The sequence below is a fragment of the Sebastes umbrosus genome, chromosome 4 (assembly GCF_015220745.1).
Source record: "Sebastes umbrosus isolate fSebUmb1 chromosome 4, fSebUmb1.pri, whole genome shotgun sequence".
NCBI lineage: Eukaryota > Metazoa > Chordata > Actinopteri > Perciformes > Sebastidae > Sebastes > Sebastes umbrosus.
The window spans coordinates 14,710,712-14,737,885 of record NC_051272.1 but is presented as its reverse complement, the minus strand read 5'-3'; the positions used below and the strand labels follow the sequence as shown (position 1 = coordinate 14,737,885).

The 27,174-nt window shown below is 39.5% G+C and overlaps 3 protein-coding genes and 1 long non-coding RNA gene across 6 annotated transcripts; 2 read left to right on the top strand and 2 right to left on the bottom strand.

The window, feature by feature from the left end:
* Nucleotides 1-2,580: 2,580 nt before the first annotated feature.
* cd9a (CD9 molecule a) lies at nt 2,581-10,835 on the top strand. Of its 2 annotated transcripts, none has more exons than XM_037767521.1 (8): nt 2,581-2,817; nt 6,720-6,822; nt 7,286-7,383; nt 7,855-7,929; nt 8,124-8,225; nt 9,277-9,366; nt 9,722-9,805; nt 9,911-10,835. In XM_037767521.1, the coding sequence occupies exons 1-8, from the start codon at nt 2,749-2,751 to the stop codon at nt 9,974-9,976; spliced, it is 687 nt and encodes a 228-aa protein (XP_037623449.1). In that variant the 5' UTR covers nt 2,581-2,748; the 3' UTR covers nt 9,977-10,835. The 2 variants fall into 2 exon arrangements, with proteins under 2 accessions (XP_037623449.1, XP_037623450.1); XM_037767522.1 differs by lacking the exon at nt 2,581-2,817 and adding an exon at nt 5,036-5,193.
* An 814-nt stretch (nt 10,836-11,649) lies between these two features.
* On the bottom strand, nt 11,650-15,974 carry bbs10 (Bardet-Biedl syndrome 10). Its single transcript, XM_037767517.1, has 4 exons — nt 15,830-15,974; nt 14,120-14,322; nt 13,046-14,020; nt 11,650-12,857 (listed from the first exon to the last, which is right to left on the bottom strand). The coding sequence occupies exons 1-4, from the start codon at nt 15,830-15,832 to the stop codon at nt 12,107-12,109; spliced, it is 1,932 nt and encodes a 643-aa protein (XP_037623445.1). The 5' UTR covers nt 15,833-15,974; the 3' UTR covers nt 11,650-12,106.
* Nucleotides 15,872-23,790, top strand: syt1b (synaptotagmin Ib). Of its 2 annotated transcripts, none has more exons than XM_037767519.1 (9): nt 15,872-15,943; nt 19,687-19,855; nt 20,865-21,046; nt 21,478-21,591; nt 21,736-21,903; nt 21,997-22,164; nt 22,531-22,648; nt 23,054-23,187; nt 23,291-23,790. In XM_037767519.1, the coding sequence occupies exons 2-9, from the start codon at nt 19,720-19,722 to the stop codon at nt 23,495-23,497; spliced, it is 1,227 nt and encodes a 408-aa protein (XP_037623447.1). In that variant the 5' UTR covers nt 15,872-15,943; nt 19,687-19,719; the 3' UTR covers nt 23,498-23,790. The 2 variants fall into 2 exon arrangements, with proteins under 2 accessions (XP_037623447.1, XP_037623448.1); XM_037767520.1 differs by lacking the exon at nt 15,872-15,943 and adding an exon at nt 18,211-18,319.
* On the bottom strand, nt 17,382-19,096 carry LOC119486955. Its single transcript, XR_005206622.1, has 3 exons — nt 19,062-19,096; nt 18,191-18,260; nt 17,382-17,967 (listed from the first exon to the last, which is right to left on the bottom strand). It is a non-coding gene; the product is annotated as an uncharacterized LOC119486955 (long non-coding RNA).
* Nucleotides 23,791-27,174: the final 3,384 nt, after the last annotated feature.

Here is a 27,174-nt window from a genome sequence, read left to right as displayed (position 1 = left end):
GTTTTAAAACGTGTTCTTTCACAGGTGTTTCCACCAACCCCTCCTCAGGTTGGAAATTACAGGACTTAATGTACTAATAATTATGATAAAGTTATAAGCTGCCAGGTGGTGACAACAAAATGAACAAGTGAGCCAGCCCAGGGTCTAATCAGGCATACCTGTGGGAGGTGAGCCATGGATGTGTAGGTGCTTTAAGCACAGCTCTTACTAATGGCATTAACGATGGCTCTGCTGTATTCAAGTGTCCCAATAAGCCATGACAGTTTAACAGTGAGCCAGCATGCACAATACCAGGAGCCTGAAACTGAAGCAGCTACCTGGAAACCAGCTGCATTCATTTTCCTTCTGTGACATGTCACAATATCTCCTACGGGCCAGGCTGTCTGTGTGTTAATGTTTTATCTGGTCATTTTACTCAAATCTATGTGCTTTATGCTAACTGTTGAAACTCTGTCTTGCTGCTGTTTTTGGCCAGGTCGTCCTTGTAAAAGAGATATTTGATTTCAATGGGACAAACCTGGTTAAATAAAGACTAAATAAAAAAATTTAAAAACCCTGTAGATCTTTTTTACTGCAGACATTTTGACTTGTCATAGCAGGAAAAGCACAGGTGAAACAAATTTCGTTAACAATGGCTCCTATCCATTAAATGTCCTAGTAGGCCATACTAGTGAGCCAGCACACACAATACTCTGAGCTCACCTAATTGGCATGCTGTCATCTTTAATGTTATTATCAATGACACCTGTTGTTTTTCCTGCTATGAGATGCCAAAGAACGTATTTTGCCAAGCAGTGAAAGTCAATTCTTCGTTTCATTGCAACATCGGCTCCCAGCAGCAAAGCTACGCTTCCGCCGTTTTGGACTGAAAGCGACCACCGGACGCCAGTAAAACATCCGCCTAAAAGGTGCTGTATAAAAGTAAAACAAAATTAATTTTGTTGTAGTGTCATATTCTACCAAAATGACCTGGTTTGAACAATAAAATATTAATAAAATAATAAATATTATAAGCGTTTTCAGTTCAAAATGGCAGCAACAACAACAAAAAAAAAAAAAGAAGTTTCGTCTCTTTGCTTCTATCCTCTTTGGACATGCTTTACCACCCATCTTCAACAGGTCTAATCGTAAGAGAAAATAAACATTCTGTGGGTCCAAAAAATTTGTCTCCCATTCATTGTCAGTGGAGCAGCTCCAGACTTTATACCCTATGACATCACAAGTTTGAGTTTTAGTACAGTTACAGTTAGCAATAGTTTACTAATATTTTTTGGACTGTCGTAGATCATATAGGAATAACATGTAGGAATTTTTGAAAATGGACATAGTTCCCTTGACTAACTATTAATATCTATAAACCATTAGTAAATAATGTATTAAGCATTAGCCGTAATAAATTCGTTGCAATTTATATACCCCTTACAATGGGTATGAATTATAAGAAACTAGTGCCCAATTTCTTTGAACTGTCTGTGGATGTAAAATGTGATTCACTGCAGCAGGAATAGGTAGAAAGCTTGAAGCAGACAACAACAACATGCATGCAACATAAAAATACCCAAAATAGATGATTCTGGAAATAAGCGTCCAGTCAAACTGGTGTTTTGAATAATAAGAGGTTGGTCACTTTTGTGTTTGTTTGACTGTGCGTGCGTGTATATGCTGTCTGTCTGCCTGATGGGCCTCCCGCGGACATGCTCGTGCACCGTGTTCATTCATGTACAGTATATTCAGTCCGTGAACGCGCCTTTCTTATTCTGGGGGAAATTACGTCATCGCACAGCCTTGCAGGCTTGCTGCAGGAACTCGCGGTCAGAAAGCCCACCGGAGGCTGCAGCTCAGGGCATTGTTGTACCAGTGGATATGCAGGAAAGACACACGCTGAGCACACACTATGGCTCCCTATAATAGAGCCATAGGCAACCATTTACATTTGGTTCATTTTGAGACACTAAAGATAGAAATAAAAGGCCTATACAACTTCCTTAGAGTCACAAATGCTATTCCAAGCCCCTCTATAAGAATATGACTATTATATATATATATATATATATGTATATATACATATACATATATATGTATATATACATATATATGTATATGTACATATACATATATATACATATATATACATAAATATATATATATACATATACATATATACATATATATACATATACATATACATATATACATATATATAGATAAATATATATATGCATACATATACGCATATATAGCGTATATATATACTATTATATATATGTATATATATATATATATATATATATATATATATATATATATATATATAATGTGATGGTAAATGCCACAAAATGCTAAAGAATGTCAACATGGTTACATCACTGAAATGTCCCACAAAAACACCCTGCAGGAATAATATAAGAATAGTACTGATTTTATTAAATGTGGAGCTTTTTTTAAGGAAGTAAATGGGAAGCCAAATTTCAGAGAATAAAAGTAAGATTTTGAAAGAGAGAGAGAGAGAGAGAAAGAGAGAGAGAGAGGAGCTATAGGAGGCTTTGCAGTCCGCTATGTGTGTGTGTGGGCGGACCACTAAAAGGCGCGCACAGCACGGCGCGCGTATCAGTGCCGGCGCGTCGGCAAATAACCTCATTCTGCATACTGCCTGTTATTTAGAAGGTCTTCTTCTATTCTACCGTACGTGGGGTTTGAGTGGGTAATACCAGCAGTAGTGAGACCCACGTAGAGCTCAAGTACACCGCCATGGCTGCGCTGTCGGGAGGAGAGATGTGCATCAAATACCTGATGTTTGCCTTCAACCTGGTGTTCTGGGTGAGTTTTGACGCGAGGAAATGTATTATGTTCTCATGTATAGGAAAAAATATACATCCTGTGCCTGTGTGTTTTCATGTGCGTGTGTGAGAGAGAGATGTGCGTGCATGAGCAGGTTATTATAGTGAATTAGATGCAGAATCGTAGCCTATAAGCGCTCACATGCATGTCTTGGTTACATATCACAGTATATACTGAGGTTGCCCCCCACCCAATGGATTATTTTTGGCACTAGGCGCCACCACTAAACACAAAGTGTCCCAAAACGCGTGGAGAGTGAGCAGGCTAGAAGAATAATCCCCGGTGGCCAAGTGACCCAGTTCCGCCGAGCAGACCAGGCAGGCTGCACTCTGGAGTTTGCGCGCACGGCATTTTAATAATTGCAACAGAGGAGGAGGGTGGGGGTCTTTATTATGGTGGAGAATGTGACTGATATAATAATAATTAAGACTCCTGCCCCCTGCACGTGATGGGAACAGTTGCGCATGTCTTGGAGCCAGCCTGTCTGTGTGTCTGTGTGAGTGTTGAATGAATCCTGGATATATCCCATATAGGCTATTTGTGTCCTCCACTAAGCCTGCAGGGTGTGTCTTGTTGTGTCCGTTTGTTTGTGATCTGTGTGGTTTCAGATGTCCTTTTTATGAACGTTTATAATTTGTGCAGCTATAGATAGAGCCATTCATTACAGGGCAGACAGGGAAATCCCAATATGTGTGTGTGTGTGTGTGTGTGTGTGTGTGGGGGGGGGGGGGGGGGGGGGGGGGGATAAAAAATGAACAATTTTGATGAGCAATACTTTAAGAAACCAGGAAGGTGACAATGAAGTTTATTTCTAAAACAGTGTCTTGTCTGTCATTAAGATGCTCAAACATCACACCCACATATAAGTGTAGATGTTCCTCATTTGTTGTGGTTTCAGATGCCCTTTTATGAACGTTTATAATTTGTGCAGCTATAGATAGAGCCATTCATTACAGGGCAGACAGGGAAATCCCAATACGTGTGTGTGTGTGTGTATGAGATAAAAAATGATCCATGCAGGCAACAATTTTGGGCATTCAATAATGCAAAGTTTCACTAAGTTGAATATAGGAATTGCTGAGGAAGTATAGAAAGAGTCTTTGGTGATTGGGCACCATCATTAAATTATCATTTTCACATGATGGGTATAGCCTCATGAAGCCAGAATGAGAATTTACCCCAGTGGAGACAACAAACTGGTGTTTGTCAGCCGATTAGACTGTTGTCGGGCCATTAAATAGGCTTTATCAGTTGCTATAAGCACCATAGATGTGGGTCAATAGGGGCCTACTACACCCACTAGTAGGTTTTTATCATCCATTCACATGGTAGATCACAGAAAGAAGGCATAAAAGAACACAACAGCTATAGATAGAGCCATTCATTACAGGGCAGACAGGGACATCCCAATATGTATGTGTGTGTGTATATGAGATAAAAATGATCCATGCAGGCAACAATTTTGGGCATTCAATAATGCAAAGTTTCACTAGGTTGATCATTTGTAAAATAAATAAATCTATCAGTGATGAGCAATACTTTAAGAAACCAGGAAGGTGATGATGAAGTTTATCTCTATAACAATGTCTTGTCCGTCATTAAGATGCTCAAACACCACATCCACATATAAGTGCAGATGTTCCTTATTTGTTGTGACTTAAGCAGGAAGTGAAGATGTGAAACCCCGGTCATAATAACCCTGTTCATGCAGCCACAAATCACATGACACAGGTTTCTGATCTAGGCTCAGTCTAGACAAAACGAGAGTGTCCATGCAGAGATGTGTGTCCTTGCTTTTAATATAAACAGCTTCTGGGAGTAGGATAGTCATATTTGATAGAAGTCTATTAACTGTAGCCACACACAGTTCAGACACCAGAGCAGTCAATATGCTTCTGGGCAGGTATTTAAAAAAAAAAAGGTTTAATGCCAACATGCCTCGACAGAGCCCTCTATGCTGCTTCCTCCCAGATCATAACAACCTGTATGCCCAAACAACCTGCATTCATACAGCAGTTCACACACAAACTGTACATGCACGGACATGGGACAAAAAAGAGGGAGGAACACATGGCAAGAATTTACATCACGTAAAGAATGGAGGTCAGTTTTTCTCTCTTGCCACTCCCCAACTGTATAATCAGGTGATTGTATGAAGGCGTGGTAATGACAACGCTTTCTCTTCCCACCACCTGTTTTTTTTAACTGACACCATTATGCTTCACTTCCGCCTGGGAAGAAGTTAGCTATTAACTGCTCAGAGAGGTGCATTGTGTAGAGTGAATCAGCATGGCTATCCTTGGGGGAATCAAGTGTGTGAAATATCTCATGTTTATCTTCAACGGTGTCTTCTGGGTAGGTGTGCTTTACTTTGTATTGTGTCTTATTGTGTTGTGTGAGTGTGAGAGAACGAGAGAGAAAGAAAGAGACAGAGAGAGAGAGAGAGAGAGAGAGAGAGAGAGAGAGAGAGAGGTGTAGAAGCTTCCTCAACTGGTATCATACATTTGTACTTTTCTGGTTTGCTCTAATCTGCCATTTTGTTCATACAATGGAACATAAAAAAGATCTTTCAGTTAAGCTCTCAAAGTTAAATATTCACTGACCTGTCTATGCTGACAAGCCCTGTGAGTAAGTGCATGCGCATTACACAATATGGCACCGTGCACTGACGTTTACAGCGTCAAATAGACTTTTATACTACTTTGTTCAAATGCTATGCAAAAAGACCTGTGCTGCAGAATATAATAGCAACATGCATAATAACATGCATGTGTTGATGTATGCACATGCTACTTTTGAATGGTAATGAAGTGAGATGTGTGTAGATAAATACCAATGTTTGTTCTATTTATATACAGTTGAATATAGGAAATGCTGAGGAAGTATAGAAAGAGCCTTTAGTTACATATATTACACATGATGGGTAGCCTCATGAAGCCAGAATAAGAATTCACCTCAGTGGAGACAACAAAGTGGTGTTTGTCAGCCGATTAGACTGTTGTCGGGCCATTGAATAGGCTTTATCAGTCGCTATAAGCACCATAGATGTGGGTAAATAGGGGCCTACTACAACCCACTAGTAGGTTTTATCATCTATTCACATGGTAGATCACAGAAAAAAGGCATAAAAGAACACAACAGCGACTTTTAGTGAACGTAGTATATAAGACAGGAGCAGAAGCAGCAGTCAGGCGCTGTAGTATGGAGCGTGAAACTCCATACGGGGTAGAGGTCTGGGGCGATAATGGGTACACGAAACACAGGGTTATCACCCAGGAGACCGAGGTTTGCATCCCGTATAGTTGTCTTTGTGTTCACAAGCATAAAGTTCCACTTTCACTTTGAAAGTGGCCCCTAATGACCCACATCTATGGTGCTTATAGCGACCGATAATGCCTATTTAATGGCTTAATAACAGTCGAATTGGGTGCGTTGGTGAAGAGTTAGATATGACATGAGGACTGCGGAAACCTCTTCCTGGATTGAGAACTGATGCAGAAAAAACTGTAAGGATGAGACCAGGAGAAGGCTTCCAGATGGGGCCTGTCACTGCAAATCTGAAATGACAACTGGAAGCAGCCGAGAAAAGCGGAGCTTTAAATTTCAGACAGCAACAAGATAATTGTTAACTGGTGCGGTGAAATCATAATCATCTAAGTGAGTCAACAAGTGGGAAATATGCATAAACATGGAGAGGGCTTATATATGAAAAGTAAACTTCCCGTCTGAACTTTAACTGAGCTTAATTTCTCGCTGTTACACTCTCTCTAGTGTGATTTATCCTACTGTACAGCCAGACTGACAGTGTAAAGTGTGCACAATCCATTTAATGCTATAATAACTAATTGCAGTACTGTATGTGAAATGTTTTTGTGTTTCAGCTCGCAGGCACTGCAGTCTTTGCTATCGGCCTGTGGCTACGATTAGACCCAAAGACAAAAGGCCTGTTTGAAGGAGCAGACTCTCCATATGTGTTTTACACAGGTAAGATACTCTCAATCCTCGAACTGGAACATTATCCATCATCATTTAAAGGACCAGTGTGTAGGATTTACTGACATCTAGTGGTGAGGTTGCAGATTGCAACCAACTGAATACCCCTCTGTTCGCCCCTCCCTTTCCAAGCGTGTCGGAAAACGTGGCCTTCAGGTGACGTAAAAACGTGAAAGGCTCTGTAGAAACATGGCGGCCTCTGTAAAGAGGACCCACTCCCTATGTAGATATGAAGGGCTCATTCTAAGCTAACTCAACAATTCTTAGTTTCAGGTGATTATACAGTAATGAAAACACAGTTATGAATATAATATTACATTTCTGCTAATAGATCCCCCGGAATCCTACACACTGGCCCCCTACGTAAAGGTTAAGTAAAGTTTTGGATTACGTGAGCTCAAGAAAAACACTAAATATGCTATATGTATCTGTTCTATTCTCTATGTGTGCGTAGGTGTATATATCCTGATAGGAGCTGGAGCACTGATGATGGTGGTGGGTTTTCTGGGATGTTGTGGGGCCATCCAGGAGTCTCCTTGTATGCTGGGACTGGTTTGTACCACTTCTTTATCCTTCACGTATCTTTTGACTTAAATAATATCAAATTTAAGCTTTTTAAAACCAACAGTTTCTTTCCCTCTGTCTGAGTTTTTCATGTTTTACTAGTGATCTCACTCAGCAGCATTTGGACTTGTTATTCAACTTAAGCAAGTGTGGATTGTGGACTGACCTTGGGCTCGCTGAGAAATATGAGCTACATTCATCATTGTTTACTGAACAGTATCAAGGCCTAAGAAGAGTCTCTAGCTTTACCCCCTCCCTCCTTCTCTCTCTCCCCCACCCTGTCTGGCCCTAATCTTCTTGTACTAAATCTCTCAGGAGGAGGAGCCTATGTAAATTGGTTTCAGCAACACTCAAATGACCTTACTTGTTCATACTTGCACGCAAAAGACATGCGCACACGCATGCATGGAGGAACACATTCAGCTCAGCTGAGTTTAATTGTGTCTCTCCTTTTTGCAGTTTTTCTTCTTCCTGCTTATAATATTTGCCATTGAGGTTGCGGCTGGAATCTGGGTATTTTCCAACCAAAGCAAGGTAACGTACAAGTTTAAAGTATGACGCATTGATCATTTTACAAAGGTGCAAGCACTGACTGTACACAGGTTAATGAGTACATTAGAGGCAATACAATAAGAAAAAGCACAATGTAGAAAAAAATACATGCAAACCTAAAATAAATCACAAAATGAAAAGTGACTGATGTATATTTTTTAATAATTGTGCTGCAGGTGGTGAATGACATCACAGCGTTCTACATGCAGACCTACAACAACTTCAAGACGTTAGGAGACGAGCGCCTCAAAGAGACTCTGAGGGTGATTCAAACCGGGGTGAGCAACGTCTGCTTCATTCTAATTCAGAATGACTCAGATCTTATCTAATATGAAAGGAACTTGGCACAGAAGGTATTTTCAAGCAAATGCAATGTATTCCCCCATGGGAAGATGTCTTTGTCGCCCAGCAATACTTTTCAAAACACCACAACAAGTATTATCTATAATGATTTATAACTAGAAGGTGCAGGTTGCAGGAAAAGATAAGCATTTTAGGAAATAAGCTCATCCGCTTTCTGGGAGGCAATTAGCTTATAAAGACTGGAAAAAACAAGCCTACCAGCAGCTCTAAAGCTCACTAATAACATGTCGTATCTTGTTTTTTTTTATAAATTGTGCACAAATATTTATTTAACATTTTTACATTTATTTCTTGAGAACATTTTATACATTCAGTACTTCTGTGCAGCCTCTCCACTGGTTGCCAAGCAACCTCATTGTGACAACAAGACTTAAGGAATTAAAACTTGAAACTGTGGTTGCGTCCTAAATTCCATACTAACATGCTATTTATCATGCTATTTTTAGATTTTTTTAATATGTATGAAACCAATAGTACGCAAACTGCATACTATTTTTGGTGAAATATTACAGTATGCAAACGCTGGACACTACGTCGGCATAAATAACAGACGTTGACGGACAGCCCTGTAACGTAAATAACACTTAAATTTAAGTGTAAGTATTTCACTTCGCTAGGCATAATATAGTTTTTAAATGAATTCAGACTTTGATTCTCACAAATCGTCCTTTTGGTCACATGAGGGTGGCACGGGTTACCATGGTAACACATCTCCAAACGGCAAGTAAGCTCTCAGGAAGTGACGACGTAAATTACTGCCCAGTGCATCGGAAAACATTCATACTACTGTTTATTCACCCACGTTGAAGGATAGTACACATATTGAGTATGCAGTGCATACATAGTATGTGATTTTGGATGCAGCAAAATTGTTGAACTATTCCTTTAAAACACTTAAGAGGTATGAGTTTTTTCTTCCGCCATCTTGCTCTCTAAAGGTATGACTTTGTGTGTGTGTGTTCACAGCTGAACTGTTGCGGGCCAACTGGTACTGTAATCGATACTGCCAAAGACACGTGTCCCCGGGGAGAGCCACTTGAGGTGCTCATTACTAAGGTACAACTACCCTGAATGTGTGTATAGATTGGATGCCAACACAGCCTGGTACTTCCGTCAAGAGCTATACAGAAAGAAAAATAATATTTGAATAACGGATGTCAGACATGCTTCAGCTGAGTGCTAGGGCATTTACTATATGTCAGATACATAATATTAGTCAGACGTGTGTCATAAGTTTAACAGTCTTCCCTTTGCAGACTAATTCCCTCAACTGCCTTGTAGTGTTACTATGGCAACAATGGTTTACTGGAGCCTGCATGCTCTCAGGCTGTCTGTTATGTGTGCCTTACCACAAGTCATGTTCAGCATAGGTTTAGAGAAAGCTGAGAGGAACATTGCTTGTGTGTTGCAGAGCTGCCCCGACGCCATTGATGAGGTGTTTGACTCCAAGCTACACATCATAGGAGGAGTGGGCATCACCATCGGTGTAGTTATGGTAAGTATGTGATTATTAACTGTAGCTGTCTGCTGCCCTGGAGGATGCAGTGCAGAGATCAGCTAATACGAACACAATTAATGTACGCCTTCCTCTCTCTTACAGGTGTTTGGCATGATCTTTAGCATGCTCCTGTGCTGCGCCATCAGGAAGTCTCGGGAGGTGGTGTGACACCCACCACCACATCCTGGAGTCTTTTGTTAATGTTGCATGATGTCATTCGAGTCACATGACTCTCCACTGCCAATAGAAACACTGCTTGTTCAAGGGGGGGGATAATCTAAGCTAGGCTGGATGCAGATATTTCTGGTTATTACATAATACATCAGTTGTAACTGCGCTGCTGACACTTAGGCCCACTTTCCTGGACTAGATAGATGCGATGTGGTTATTAGGCCCAACTATAGAATGGGTGTCATCTGTGCTTCAGTACAGAAATGTGTGATTTTGTGGTCATTTGATTGAAATTAGTGTTTGTGGACTGCTAATTATCTAAACAAAAGATCATATTATTGTATACTGATCACATTTCTATTGCTATCACTTGGGGTCACCCACCCGCCAGAAGAGTCACGGATCAGGGCCATAAAAAAGGCAACCACCACCACCACTTCAGCACAATACAGCAGCAGCCAATGGAAATCTACAGTCCTTTTTCTTACAACACAAATCAAACCATGGTGACTAGTAGCCAATTCAATGCCGAGTTGTGAACTGCGGTGACTGTGGTTTCTTCCAACTTGGTATTAGAGTAGCATCACGGTTACTTCATTGTGACATGTCCTTCCTTTACTTTCTTTCTCCATCTCTTCTGTCTAAAAACGCCTTTAATTTTCTGTCACATTTTGTAAATGTCTTCTTTTTTTATTTAGTAAAAGATTTATACACTTAGGTGGTTGTATGGTAAATGTGGTTTGATGATGTATTTTATAATGTTCTTTTCATTTTACAGAGATTGATTTATACCATATGCACTATGTTTCACAGAGACAAAAATTAATGAGAACCAAATAAACCAAATTGTACTGACCGAGTCGGCTCTGAGGGTATTATATTATGGCACGCAATCGTTCATGTACACTCAGCGAAAGAGTCCAATGAGCTGTAATGTTTCATTAAGCCACTGAGTAAAGTTCATTAACTACATCAAAGAAAATCTTCACTATTAGATTGACGCATTATCAAATTGCTCGGCATGTTAGATTTAGCTGTGCAGGATACGGGGGGCATGTAAGGGTCAGAAGAGCGTAGGGGCCTTGATAAGACTGAAAACAACATCCCGGTTCTTTTCCATGTGCGCAGTGGAAAAAAACATTCTGAATACTCCCATCAGCTTTCCCCTCTTTGATATCTGCCACCATCAAGTGTGACTCATAAAGAGTTTGATCCAAAGCACAAACAAAGCCAAGATCCGTCTTGTTTCTGAGTCATGCAATCACAATTAATTTACGGAAGATTTGTGATCAAAGCTAGGCACGCACACTGATTACAGTTAACAGCGCATAATTATGTATGGTAGTGAGTCTAGCTATTTCTAATGACTCACTATTTCACCAGAAAGAGGTGAGAATAGAGCGAGTGTTCCTCTGATTATAGCACAAGGAAGTACACTTTGATTTGGTTGTTGAAAGCCGGTTCTCTCAGACACTCCACCCCCCACTATGGAGATAACGTTGATTATAAAAAGGAGTGTGTGTGTATATATGACACGATGTCTCTATATTGTTCTGTGTGTGTGCCTTTTATGCAACAGAGTGTGTACTGGCCAAAGGAAGAGGGCAGGAAAACTGTGATAAGAACGAGAAATGTTTAAAAAAATAGGAACCGTGATGAGAACTCCTGAGGAAAGAGGCCAACATCAACATTTACTCAGTCACACTACTTCACATTAACGCAGTGGATAAAGACTAAATTATTGGATAACAACTGCACATTCTGTGCTATACAGAGATCAGCACTAAGTCTCATTTTTACTGTTATTGCCAAACCTAGCTTTGATTCAGGACGGGTTGGTACAGAACCACCGTAACATTTTATTGGCCTATAAACTGCACTACACAACAGCACTGCCATGAAATGTAGTTTACTATCTCAGTGGAAGTATAAACTTGCATTACAAATATATGCATCACAAATCTATTGTAGTGAGGGAAATGAATAAATACAAAAATAAAAAATACTGTGGCCATACAAAAGAAATGTAGCAGCCTGCAATGAAATGTTAATTATTTTCTCCTGATAGCTGAGTAAGTACTGAAAAAGAATATGTTTACGGCTTTCATCTTGGGACACAATACAATCTCAGTCTTCAGCCTCGTCCTCTGTGCCCTCCCAGGAAATGTTTGCAAGTCTGCGTGACTGAGTGTGTACGGCAGTGTGCGTGTGCAGCACGGTGTCCACGCGGAGAAGACTTGAAACGCACTGCAGCACGGCCAAAAGTAGCTGGTATTTACAGGAGACAGATTCAAGGCCCGAGTCCGACATAAAAACTTTGGATGACACGTCAGCTCCTCTGCAACAATGCTTGGTTAGTTTACTCTCCTCTCGAGGGCATTCAACTTGTTTGTATACCAGGCTGAAAGGGTGGGAATGATTTTGAATAAAACTCAGGAGTCTGGTTTGAGTCTGCAGGAAACGTCGCGGACTGTGGGAGTAAATCTGTCGGGGCACGCTCAGTAGAGCTTTTGCCAAGAGCTGGGACACCGCAGGGACACCAGAGACTGAGCGACTGCTGTGATGTTGTACGAGGGCATAGTTTAAGAGAAACTCAAATGTTCCATCAGCAGGTATAACACAGCCTGGCTCCAACACACCCTGCTGGAGGGGAGGCGCATTGGGGATCTGACTCTCCGTGTGTAAAAATGTGCTTTTCTTTGATGCTGTAGTTGCAGTCATACTCATGGGCTCCCAAGTTGAAAGTAGCATGCGGATGGCATCTTGAAACGCACATGCATACTGGTCAGTTTGCCCTTCTCCTGGGCCACAAATGACCAGACTACAGGGTTTGATCATGACCCTTTCCTCTGAATCATGGAAAGCCACATGGACATACCTGTGGAAGGGTAAAAAATAAAAAGAGTTCAATTTTAACTTTCATGAATCAAACCAGATTAAGAAAATACTATTAATCAAAGCTCTATACAGGTATGTATAATCCATTATTGATAATTCTTTATATGTATATGTGTGACTTTGTTTGTGCACAGTATATGAGAGAGAAAGAGAGACATGTTTTTATACCTGTGGGCTCCCAGCAGTATCGGTCTGCAAAAGGTCAGTGTAGCAACGTGCTCCGGTTCAATCACCCAGCAGTTGTAGACAGGTGTGGCCCCACTTAGCTGGGCAAAGAGAGACAGCTCATCTTCACTGACACACTCCACGATGCACACCTCTGCCTGAGCAGCTAAAGCCAGGACAGCAGCGGACTGTTTCACAGCAGACAGGAGCACAGAGACGCCCAAACTCTGCAGGTGTGCAATGACACACTCTAGTGACCTTTCTGCCCAGGCGCTAAACTGCACAATACTTCTTTCCTTCCTTGAATTCTCCTCCATCCCTTGCTCTCCACATCCAAGCTCTAGCACTTCTCCTGCGCTGAGCAATTTTGGCTGCAGGTACCCAGTGAAAACAACAGCTTTAACTGGCTGGTGGTCAGTCTGACGGTAGGGCGTAGCAAAGTCCCTGTGAATGACCTGCCCCTCAATTAAACGTGAACAACTAATAGGGAAGCCTGATACAGGTGTATGCAAGGCAGCAAAGTTGTCGTTTACAAACTGAAGTGATGAGGAAGGTAGGTAATCTTTAAACTTCCAGTGAGTGAGCAGTTCACAGGTGAGGTTGCTAATGAAGTCACAGTGGGTTTGACCCAGACGTGTATGAAAGAATGATGCCAGCAGCTTTTGAACATTGTTTGTGTGTGCTGGCGATTGTGTTTTTGCAGAGAAATCCTCCCACGAAAGACAGCATCCATACGGGACCACTCCAATGGCAATGAGATCATCCAGCTCCTCCAACACAAATGCCAGCATTTCGTCAGCCAAGCGCCTGGCAGTGGCCGCCTCTGCCGCTTCCCTGGAGTTATAGGTGTGAGACACATTAGGCTCCTTGCAGGCTGTTGTATGAATCATCCGTAGTAATGACGCCAGCAGAAGGATAAAGGTCTTGGATCCATCGCCTGTTGCAGTGCTGTGTTTCAAGACACACTCCACCACCATCCTAAAAAGAAAAACACACAAATACATCAAAAAGAAAATGTCACTTGACAAAGACTATCATAGTGAAAGAGTAGTGTGTGTGTGTGTGTGTGTGTGTTACCTGGCCAGTGGATGCTCCAGTCGTAGCGCAGTGAGAATGCGAGTCCCACTGCGGCTCAACATTGCCTGTCCCGTGTCTCGGGTGAACAGCACCTGTCCTCCTTCAGGGCCAAAACTCCGGAGAACGACTGACTCCAACGCGCACACAGTCTGCAGAACATGTCGATCCAGGTTAAGATGCTCCACCTGCAGCATCCCCACACCCTTAAAAGGCACACATGCTGAGGTTTAAAAGAGGATAGGCAAAGGTTTCAACTATCAATTGCAGTGTTCGGATCCAATTTTTTGGCTTATAATGAAAAGCAACAGAAGGGAACATACCAGAGGCATTCAAATAGCTTTGGCTCAAAATGCTTCAAGTGGGCGTGAAAGGATAAACAATATAATCAATATTATATATATATATATAATAATGGGTTTTTGCTTACATTTCATGTTCTCAGTTCTAAGTCAATGAATTACTACTGTGTAATGAGAGCCTGACTTTAAACTGCAGTTCACAGAACGAGTATGCATTACTCATAATAAATAATTTATAACAAATAACTACTTCTACTAATATCTGTTCACAATATAATATACATCCACTGTATACAACCTTAACAGTGATTTATCATTTTCCTCATACTGTAATATATTATTCAGTATAGTGTGTGTAGCTGATAAGCTTTGTGTACACTAATGTTGTGGCAGCTGCCAATTCTCTGGTGCTTGCTGTTGTTTCCCTTTTCCCTGGTGTTTTTTTGGTTGAGTTGCTGAGTGATTAGAGGGTTATTCAGTTCACCTGTTGCGCAGGGTGTGGGGACTGGCTCTTAAATGATAGTTGAGAGCAGCTTGGTGCATTCCCCTCTTGGCCAATCAGGGTGTAACGACGCCCTTTCTGTAGGGCTTAAAAGAGGAGGGAAACTGCACACCCAGTGTCATTCTGATCTCTCCTTCACTCAATGCAACATGTGTTATCAGCAAAACCAGAAACTCTGGTCTGTTTTGGGCCCTTTTGGGATTCTGTGATCTTTGTGTTTTGTTTGTTGAGAGTGTTGACTCCTAGTTGGGGAAACAAGTTAAGTGCCAACCAATTGGGTTACCTGCACTGGGACGATTAGGTGCTATTTGTGCAACGATCTGGCTTGCCTTACAATAGCCTAACGCCTGCAGGCTGTATTTTTGTATTCTATTCATTTGTTGATTTTCAATGAAACCCTTCATACCCTTTTCTTTTAGTGTAGTTTATTTGGGAAAACTTTAAAGGAGGGTAAAAGGAAACACACAAACCAATATTTCAGTTTCCTTAATTGTTTGTTAATATAGAGGCATTTGTTCATTATTGAAGAGGCATTTGTTCATTATTATTATTAAGAAGGCATGTTATTTTATATTATTATGTGGATGGGAACTGTTTTTCAGTCTTCTGGCTGAACAACTAAAGTCTGGGGAACTCAGTACCGCCACAATGTATTGCATGCATGAATGCAATGTGTGACAGGTGAATGTCCGCGTGCTGTGTAAATATCTAAGTATCTCCTGAATGAGTTCAGGTACATAGATAACGTTAGCATCTGCTAGCTGAACCAATGCGATGAACTCGTCAGCGGCTGAGATTATTTTATTATAAACCCTTGAAATGACTCAAAAGCACAGCTTTCTGACTGCCAGAAAATAACAAAACAATCCACTCCTTCCCAATAAAGTAAAGCTTTAAGAGATAACTCACCATCAGCCCGACAGCAACGCTTCCTCTGTATCCTAGAGACGAGTCTTCTTCTGTGGTTTGTTGCGCAGATATGAGGTAGATCACACAGGACTATCGCGACCTAGTGGAGTGGAGGTATGAGCTGTTTTCTATTCCTACAACCAGGAACACTGTTGTACATTCATTTACACTGTTTGCACTGGTATTGAATTTATTATTACTACTCTCTTATTTTTGTATTATTATTGATTTGTTTTGTGTATTTTCTATTCTTTCTTTTTATCATTATTATTATTATTATTATAATTATTATTATTATTATTATTATTATTATTATTTATTTTCTTAATTTTATTTCATTGTACATTAATTTACACTGTTTGCACTGGTATTTAATTTATTATTACTACTCTCTTATTTTTGTATTATTATTGATTTGTTTTTTTTGTTTTGTGTATTTTCTATTCTTTCTTTTTATCATTATTATTATTATTATTATAATTATTATTATTATTATTATTATTATTATTATTTATTTTCTTAATTTTATTTCATTGTACATTAATTTACACTGTTTGCACTGGTATTTAATTTATTATTAATCTCTTATTTTTTGTTTAATTATTATTGTTGTTTTTTTGTGTTTTTTGTTTGTTTGTTTTTTAAATTCTATTCTTTCTTTTTATCATTGTTATTATTATTATTATTATTATTATTATTATTATTATTATTTCTTTTCTTAATTTTATTTCAATTTTGAATGTTGAAGTTGTTTTCTCTAGTGTGTCTTAATGAGTTTGTCTATAAGCTCATCTACTTAAAAAAAAGGTTTATAAACTATTGTAATTACAAACTGTAAATTGCATATATGAAAACAACCTAGAAAAAAAGGAAAAAAATAAAGTATAACAAAAAAATAATTTACACTGTTTGCAAACATGTGCAAAAGTATTAAAAAAAACAATATTTATGATTTGTATGATGTGAATATGCTTAATACTGCATATGGGAGTGTTATGTGACTTTATATGCCAGTTTGGTTGTTTACAAGAACAATTTGTCTGTGGATATCATTATATGTCCTTTCATAATCTGATAAATTGGCTATAGGCTACAGGGCTGATAATAGTGGTGCTAGCGGTGTAGACAAATACATAAGCAAATATGCAGCAAAATAGGTCTTTTGACATGTCACAGTAAAAGCACAGATGGAAACAATAAAATACGGTCATGGCTTGTTAGGAAGAACAAAGCCATCGTTAATGTTATTAGTAACACCTGTGCTTCCCCTACAATGACGAGTCAAAATGTCTTAACATCCTTGGTTAATTACAGAGCTAATAACCACAACACCAGATATTTAATAATATTTGTAACTGTTTTAAATTGTGTGTTTGTATATGTGATGACTGCTTTGTCTTGTTGTGATGTTGTTTATAGGTAATTTGCTCTCAGGTCTCTCTTGTAAAAGAGGTCTTTATCTCCTCAAAAATAAAGAAAGCTTAGTCTTCTACACACATACATGTTGCTAAGGCCAAAAAGAGGTATTTACTTCATGTCAGCTCAAGAGAACATGGGCTTGAGTCAGCTGGCCTCCAGACTGTGCCACAAAAATAATAAAATAGCACACTTTAAGGGGTGATCATCTAAAATTGAAAATGTTTGTCATAATAAAAACATAGTGTATATTCTTACATGTCACAGACAGAGGTTATGTCGAGCTCCCCTTATGTCCCCTGCCCATCCCCCCTATACCCCGGTGTCTCATCCCTCCTTCTGTACAGTATCTCTTTGCATCTCTGGTACCTCAAGGTGAACAGGGCGGGGCCGGAACTTGATCTCTGTGTTGCTGCAGAAACCACATCCTTAGTTTCTAAATCAGGCAACATCATCTATACATAGACAATATGAGACAGTTCTGCAGCTACCGCCAGATGTACAGATGCACACACACCAACACACACACTGTACAGAGCTGTCCACTCTGAATGTAAATGTCCTCTATTGCTGAACTCTCACTATGCTAACGAGCCTTTAAAAAGCCATGTCACTACGCTAATGAATATGCATCAGTGGCCTGATGAGGGTGACCCGTAGGAATGGGACAGAGGTCACAAGAGTTGGGGCGTCAGAAATGAGCACCCATGCTCCCATGAGACCTGAATGGACAGAAAAGATCACATTCACAAGGAACACTTAACACACACAGAGAGAGAGAGAGAGGGAAGCAACACAAGATGACCAAACCGCAATTCCACCTATCCCAACCCCATCTTGTCCTACCCTCCCTCTCTCTTGCTCTCTCTCTTGATCCAGCTTTCACACACCTGCACTCTTCTTCTTGATGTCAAAGAACTCGTGACACAAAAAACTCTTCCCTACCTCACTGTTTTCCTCCGCCTCTCGCGCCCTACTCCGGTCCCGTCATCGTTTATCCTCTTCCTCCACCTCTCTGTAAGGGAAAGGAGTTAATGTGAGTCTGGACATTGCTGATGGGACGACTTAATACAGGTATGCCTCTGGGTCCTTTTGTTTTTTCTTTGTTTCATCAATCAAAAGTACTTTGATTTATTTGTCTCTCGACTGTGCTGAGCAAAAAGTAACTGTGTGTGAACCCCTGAACGCAGAGAAATAAGATTAATCAGGTCTGTTGTTTACCAGATAAAGACTGGGATACAACAACAAAATCATCATGGGTAATTTATTAGTTTGTAACTCCAATTTCAGTGATTTTCTTTCACTTCTACTGAAAGATTTCCTTCTTCTGAAGGTTGAGAAAATGACTGATGTCAAGCTAAAACCAAGGCTCTCTAAAGTTGTAATTTTTTAAGTAAAGAACTGCAATGTTGCAGTGACACTATATTTAATATACTGTATTGAATTTCGCAACCTTTTTAGATCAGGTGTAGAAAGATCTTTTGCTGCATTAACAACTGAAATTAGGGGACCATATGGTGCGGATACTGAGTCATTCATTATCACCTCTGCAGCAAACATGAGAAAGACACACACACACTCACTCTCGCACACACACACGCACACATATAATAATAATTTTGACAATATTCCTGTTTCATATTGGCATATGAGAATATAAAAGCTCTGAATTATTCATTAACACTTAGTTACACATCTACAAAAGTACATCAGAGTCAGAAATATTGCTTTATGTACATGATAACGGTAAATGGTCAGTATTAGAGAGACCTGTAACATGTGAGACATGCTGTCATTCAGGTTGCTTTGGATGTACCTTGAATTCTTCTGTTTGCTCCTGCAGCAGTTAGTGCATCAGCGGTGGCTTCTGTTTGAGCGCCTGTCTTTTCAGAAAAAAGCAGACATAAACTGAGATCAGTGTCCGCTTGGGTGTGCGATCACATCTGCTGACTCAACCCCAGATATTCAATACCTGTGATGTCTGCAGAATAGAAAATAACACATCAAAACATTTTTGCACTTGGGAGTCAAGTCTGTTTCTCTCGTATGCTGAGTGTGACCTTGGCCCATGATCCTCACCCCTGGCAGCTCGCTTGTGGAACAGCGGCGGTCCACTCGTGACGCTTCAGCTTCACTTGTCCCCTTCCTCTCCTACGTCCCTCTCCCCTCCATGTCAGCAGGTTTGGCAGAGACAGCTGCTTGCATATCCTGTGTTCAAGTGTTAGTGCCAGGCCAGCAGAAACAGGAGAAGGCATTTGACACTGATGGTCATACAGTGTCTATAAGCAGATTATTGCTACAAATACATCTGATCAATAGCATTTATGGAAACTTTGTTTGTGCTTATTTCTGTTTTGTTGAAGTGTAATGTTCCATATATTGCACACGTTGTTATTTTAGGGCTGAGACAATATTTTTCTGTATCTCTGTTTCTCTGCCAGTTTAATTGTGGATCTGTTGTCAATCCTCAAATAATGACTGGGAACCGTCGAGCTGCCTCACCGGGCACCCCCGCTACCCCAACCCACCTGCCAAATGCAACAACCACCCCACGCCAAAAACAATCTGGAGACCACAACAAGTTCATGAGTGAGCTGCACAGCGTCCACAGTGAGTTACATCTCTCCATCCCTGTGTATCTTACGGCGGGTCTGGTATAACAAATATAAACAATCATGCCGATGTACTGTTCTGGTGCAGCCATTAAAAATTGCATCCTGAAAGATATTTGGGTCAAATATCCAAACACCAGAGCCAGGTATAATAACCCTGGAGGTGTTTGGTAGAGCATGTGAGGCATCGACGCCTTCTTTCATACTAATTTGGGGGAATAAAAGTGCTGTAGCTCTCTTGTTTAAAGAATATAAAATAACTGGATGGTAAATTATCCTCAGGAAGTAAAAAGTGCAGGGAGTGTCTTGTTTGACTGAATGAATGAGGAAGGGTCACACTGCATATGAAAAGGCCAGACAAGCATTTACTCAAATGGGATAGATATACACGTTAGGTAGGTTACTTTTAAAGATGCATACGGACGTTATCTCCCCGGTAGAAATGCTTTATCTGTTCCTCTTGTGTGGAAGTTTGTCCTTTTTTATTAGTTCAGACGTGGCAGAGTTGTTTATGCATACTGCTTGTAATGCTATGTGCATGTATAATGGAGAAGCAAAACTGCAAGTCATAAAAAATGTCACCTTGTATTTGAATATGTCACTTGATATCATAGTCATATATCCTTTCAATGATGCTTTGGAACAAGCAGAATACATAGGAGATGGACAAATGATAACAGCCTAATTGTAATCTAATATAACAACACAACCACAAAATATGGCCTAAAAATGACCAGACTTGAATCGCACCTCTCTAATGATAACTTTAATTACAGGAGTATTGGATTGGATTGCATTTCCCAGTGTTTCTGCTATTTTCTTCACTCCCTATATCTTTGATTACTTTGTCTGTGTTTCCAGACTGTGTGAGAAAAGTAGTTTTATCTTGAGGGGAAATCTAAGGGTAACATTTTGAAAACTGTATTCAAGTGGCTGACTAAAAAAGGATGTAAATCAAGTGCGTATCATCATCTATGTTTGTGTCTGTGTTTTATGTGGATTTGCAGTGCCATCATGGGCTGCTGCTGCCCTTTGCATCGTGAGTTTGTGCGTGGTGCTGTCGTGTGCTCTGTGTGTGTGGAAGAAGTGCTTGAAAAAGAAGGACAAGGACAAAGAAAAGGACAAGAAAAAGGGGAAAGAGAAGAGCAACGGAGGCATTGACACTGAAATGGATGGAGGTTACAGTGAGGTAGGCTACACTCACACACACACACACACACACACACAGTCTCCCCCTGCAGATGTACTGTCCTTGCTATGTATCACAGTCCCGACACCCGGGTCACCCAGGACTAGTAAAACTGTCAGTGTGTGTTAGGACTAATGGATGTATTGCACATTGCTCATATTGTAGTAAAGGTTGAGTTGTTTTAGAGTGTTGTACTGTCCTCAATGATGCAGGTCACATTTAAACACTCTGATGGTGTAAAAACAGCCTGTCCCCTCTGAACAATAAATAAACTTCAGATGGTAATATTATTACTCTGGCTGTGTAATTATATATTGCAGGAACACAGCAAAAATAGATATAAAAAATACAGAAGGTATTTATTATTGATTACTTGTAAAGCTATATTTTTTACCTGCACGTGATCTCTGTGTGTGTGTGTGTGTGTGCAGCCGCTGAAAGAGGAAGTTAACAAAGAAACAGAGCTGTCAGATAATGAGCCCAAGGAGGAGGAGAAGCTGGGCCGGCTGCATTTCACATTAGACTACAACTTCACAGATAATACGGTGAGATGCTGCTACTCACTATGACATGTTTTTGCCCACCACCTGCCAACTCTAAAATGTCACCATTTTAATACTTCTCCCCTCTCTGTCAATTAGCCAGATTCTCATCTCTTGTTCTTACTTTCCTTTGCCGTCACATTCTAGCTGATAGTCGGCATCTTGCAGGCTGCTGAACTTCCTGCAATGGATGTTGGCGGTAGCTCTGACCCTTACGTTAAACTCTATCTGCTCCCGGACAAAAAGAAAAAGTTTGAAACTAAAGTTCACAGGAAGACCCTTGAACCCAACTTCAATGAGACTTTCACATTTAAGGTAAGTTGAAGATCCTAGATAGAGATTTGGTTCACTATCAGCACATGGTACGTGATATGTTTCAAGTTATTGTCTTCGACGTGTGTTCTGTAGATACCGTACACCGAGCTGGGCGGGAAGACACTGGTGATGACTGTGTACGACTTTGACCGTTTCTCAAAACACGATGCCATTGGAGCTGTGAAGATACTGATGAGCAGCATTGACTTCAGTCAGTCTCTGCAGGAGTGGAGGGATCTGCAGAAGGCAGAGAAAGAGGAGGTGGGAGCACACTGTGAGAGGGGGAGAGGAGTTGAACTTGAAAAAAGCACAAAGTTAATTAGGATAAAAAAAAATCTTGTTTGTTTGTTATTAGTGGGAAACACAATTTTTAAACTGGTTTTACGTTTATTCAATGATGTGTTTCTTTGTATTTAATGGTTACTAATACTTGATGTCTCTTCAAATACTTTCTCCTTTTGATATTTACACTTAATTTCAAAGGATTTCCTGGACTTCTGCATAGAATAGTCATCTCTGTCTCTGAGGAAGAATGCTTCAATATTGTTTTATGTAATTGTGAAGCCATACTTAAGTGTTTTAAACAATGCCCCAACAACACACTCACTTCTTTTTTCTCTGTATTAGAGTGAGCGGCTTGGAGACGTATGCTTGTCCTTGAGGTATGTGCCTACTGCAGGGAAGCTGACATTGGTGATTTTGGAGGCGAAAAACCTGAAGAAAATGGATGTGGGTGGATTATCAGGTGAGTCCAGCAGCAAAAAAAAATGGATTCACATTAAATTTAAGTGTAAGCTCCATGTCAGGTGACTCGTGTTTTTCAGTACAGACAACTTCAGCGCTAGAACAAAGTCATGTTTTTTTAATCATTTTAAACTCTTTAAGTAATAAACTATATAAATATGTCTCAGTACTTTTTATAATATGACTTGGTACACCCTAAATAGCCTAGATTAGTAAGCTCTGGTTGAGCATCAAAGCCTTGTAACTACTTTCCAGTGGTGTGTCCACTTTCAAGCAGTTTCTAATTCGGGGAAACTGTCAGAAGCTCCTACAATAGATGTTGTGTTTCACTGATGGAGTTACTGCGTCAGTTGCCAGGTTGTTGGTCTGTTGCTCAGACATAAAACCTCTCTGTTCTCTCTGTCAGACCCTTATGTGAAGATCCACTTAATGCAGAATGGGAAGAGACTCAAGAAAAAGAAAACAACGATAAAGAAGAACACTTTAAACCCTTACTACAACGAGTCTTTCAGCTTTGAAGTGACTGGTGAACAGATAGAGGTACATACTGCATATTTGTACACATACACACACACACACACAGATGCAATTCTGTCAGAAATTCATGAATTTTCTATGTATGTGTGTATATTTCCACTCACAGAAGGTGCAGGTAGCAGTGACTGTGTTGGACTATGATAAGATTGGGAAGAATGATGCCATCGGGAAGTTGCTGCTGGGCAATAACAGCACTGGGACTGAGCAACGCCACTGGGAAGACATGCTGGCAAACCCCCGAAGGCCAATAGCCCAGTGGCATAGTCTCAAACCAGAGGATGAAATCAACCCGCTAATTTCAAAGAAGAAATGAAACCGGGACCTCTGGTTTGGTGGGCTATGACCTTAGACATACCTCAACTACCTCCAATTTACGTTCCTTCCTCTCCCTTAATTCCCCTAAAAACTCTTTAAGCTATTTAACTACGTAAATCTACCCAATAATACCCTGTTCTACCCTTGACACCATCCGAGTCACTCTTATGGACTTGAAACCTTCTTCCTTCAGTAATTCCCTCCTCCTGCTTCTACCTAAACTCCTACAAAGAGTTTTAAACAAATATGTATCACTATGTACAGTGCTATTAAACAAGATGAGATTTTTTAAACCTGTATGTGTTTTTCTTCTGTTCTGTGCTGTTCAAAAGCATGCACACCACACCTGATATAAACATGATTAACCTGCAGAGGGAGACAATCCAAAGGCTAATGAAATCAGATCCTCGTATGACGCTATTATGTCTTTACATTCATAATATTCACTGTTGCCTTTTGCTAGTTAAATAATTGGTTATTAATTGTCATTGATGTACTCTAAATTTCCATTTGATCCTATTGCAACATCTTACAATGGGCCCTTTTCACAGCAGCCATTTTGACATGTCAAAGCAGGGTAAACACAGATGTAATTGATTAAATTAATGATGGTCCCACTCTATTTAGTGTGTCACAGTCATTCCAGTGAGCCAACATGCACAATACCAAGGCCCTGGCCCACAAATGGAACAGGGTCACAATTAATGTTATCAATTACACCTGTGTTTATCCTGCAATGACATGTCAAAGTGGCTGCTGTGAAAATTGCCTATAGAAATGGTACTTATAAAAGCTAAGAAAGTGCACTGTTATGGTGTTGGAGTACAGCCTAGAATGAGAGAAATGCCAAGATGAGTGTCTCTTGGCATCAATATTTATAGACAATTTTCTCTGCAGCATCAAAGCCAAAGTGGCAGAACAGGCCAGAGTCATAAACAAGAATATGATCAAATATGTTTCTCCATCTTGGTCTTTGTTGTTAGAATTATGAAATTCTTATCTACATCCTTTCAAATGTAATATACTTCATTTCTACATTTATTTAATATTACATGGGAAATAAGCAGTAAAGCATCACCAATTATTTCCAGTGTATTGGTAGACGGCACACTTCATAACATTTTCTTGTTTCTTTGATAAAGAAAAGAGATGCAGGGCCTTACAGTTTGAAGTGTTGATGGCAACATAATATAAATGAAAACAACAGTGCGTCCTTCCTCATATTTTCCTCATATTATACCCCTGAATATATAGGATGGACAAAATATAAGAATGCCTTTCCATAACTTTGAGAGAGCTGATTCATCCTTGTAACACAGGGTCGATTAAGTATTTATAAGCCTCACAATAATATTATTATTGGGCTATATTGCATTGGACTGTTTTATATTGTGCAGATGCTGCTTTTACTGTGTCAGCATCATGCATATGCAATCAGCAATCCAGATATCCTATTTCCAAATGTGGCAATTATTTAATTATTATATACAACTGAGTAAGACTTTAATATCTAATATATAATTTATATATAACCCCCTCCCTCTCACCAACAACATAAACATGAATACATTAATACATTAAGAATAGAAAAGACTATATGGAAGTTTTTATTGGACTTTATTAGTTGTAAGCCACAGTAGACATTCCACAAATGTGTACCATGAGCTGCAAATATTTCACTATCCACAAACATGTATTTGTATAACATATATTGTAAACCAATAACATTTTTATGTGGAATTAAAATACATATTTACAGAGTAAGTTATGTGTATTTGCAAATCGCCCTGTTTTTTGTGGATGTGACTTTACACAACACAAATACAAAAATACATTTGTGGGTAGTGAAATATTTGCAGATCATGGTACATACTTGTGAATTGTCTTTTGTGGATTACAATTATTATCTACAGATCTGCTGCGGTACCAATCGGTACAAAATTCTGTAAACAAACAGGAGGACGAAGTTACAAATGTCACGTGGCCCATAAATCCACAGGAAGCGATCTGCAAATGTGCAAATAGCATGCCACGTGTAGAAATAGATGCACAAATGCGTAAATATCACTTTACATGTAAACCTTAAAATACGTATTTACAGAGTAAGTTGTGCGTATTTGCAAATCGCCCTGTATTTTTGTGGATGTGACTTTACACAACACAAATACAAAAATACATGTTTGTGTATAGTGATATATTTGGAAATCATGGTACACATTTGTGGAATGTCTTCTGTGGATTACAACTAATAAAATCCAATAAAAACTTCCATAAGACTATACCCTTACTCTACGTATGTACTCTATGTGAGCAAAGACATAAAACGGGATGGGAGTGCACACTGCACTTGTTTTTCCTGCACATAATGTTTTGGCGAAGTGTCAATTCAACAGCATAGCTTGGCAAAACAAAACATATTAGCATCATTACAATAAGATAATCGTCTGCTCAAGAAGTTTTAAAGACAAGCTAAGGTAACGTTGGTTATTCCGTAAAGTTACCTTTTTCTAAGATTGGTTAAGCTAAACGTCCAAAGATGAACATAACTGGCGTTAGCTAACGTTAACGTCTCGTTACAGCATTACAGTCATTATTTCATTGGAAAAACATTAGCTTCAAGAATATGACAGACTTAACATTAGCTAAGACAGACATTTATTACACTCAGTTTTTGATTAAGGAATAGTTTTTCCATAGAATAAGTTTTTTGCCCAGCTCACTAGCTACTACTTTAAAGGTCCCATATCATGCTCATTTTCAGGTTCATACTTGTATTTAGTTTTTCTACTAGAACATGTTTACATGCTGTAATGTTAAAAAAAAAAACGTTATTTTCCTCATACTGTCTGCTTGAATATACCTGTATTTACCCTTTGTCTGCATTTCGAAAGAATTGCGTTGCTAGGCAACAGTTTGGGTCCATGTGTACTTCCTGTCAGCTGATTGTTATTCACATACACTGCAACAGGAAATAAACTGGGACACATTTAGAATGTTTACGTTTAAAACCGTGTAATGGTCTAAATATTATATATATTATATATATATATTTGTGACATCACAAATGGACACAAATCCTAACGGCTTGTTTCAAATGCACAATTTCTGAATACGAGCTGTGTGTATTTCTCCATATAGTGAGCGTTTTGATAGTTTAACAGTATTTATATCGCACTTAAACCTGCTTTATAATGTAAAAGACATGAAAATCTCACTTTTTACAATATGGGACCTTTAATTAACGTTAGCTAGCGTTAATCACAGTATGGTAAGGTAGCATTAACGTAGCGTAGCAAAGAGACGAAACTCTTGGACTGACGCTTATTATATTTATTATATGTTATTGATCAACACAGATCATTTCAGTAGAATAAGACAATAGAAAAGGAATAATTACTTTACTTATTAGGCAGAACTAATTAATATATGTTGTAGCTGTTCTGTGAAGTTCATAGTTTCATTACAGTAATGAGGTGATCTTACTTTTTTGCTGGGTTAACGTTATTTCTGGTTGGTTTCCAGGTATCACAAGTGCAATCAAGCCAATAAAAGGAACCCCCTGCCCTCTTGTTTTCCTCCAGTTTATGTCTACGTCATAGGTGTCACACCCAGGTCATGTGGTCAGATGGATATTTACCTTTAGAGGTGAAAACCTCCGTGATGGAGCGACAGACC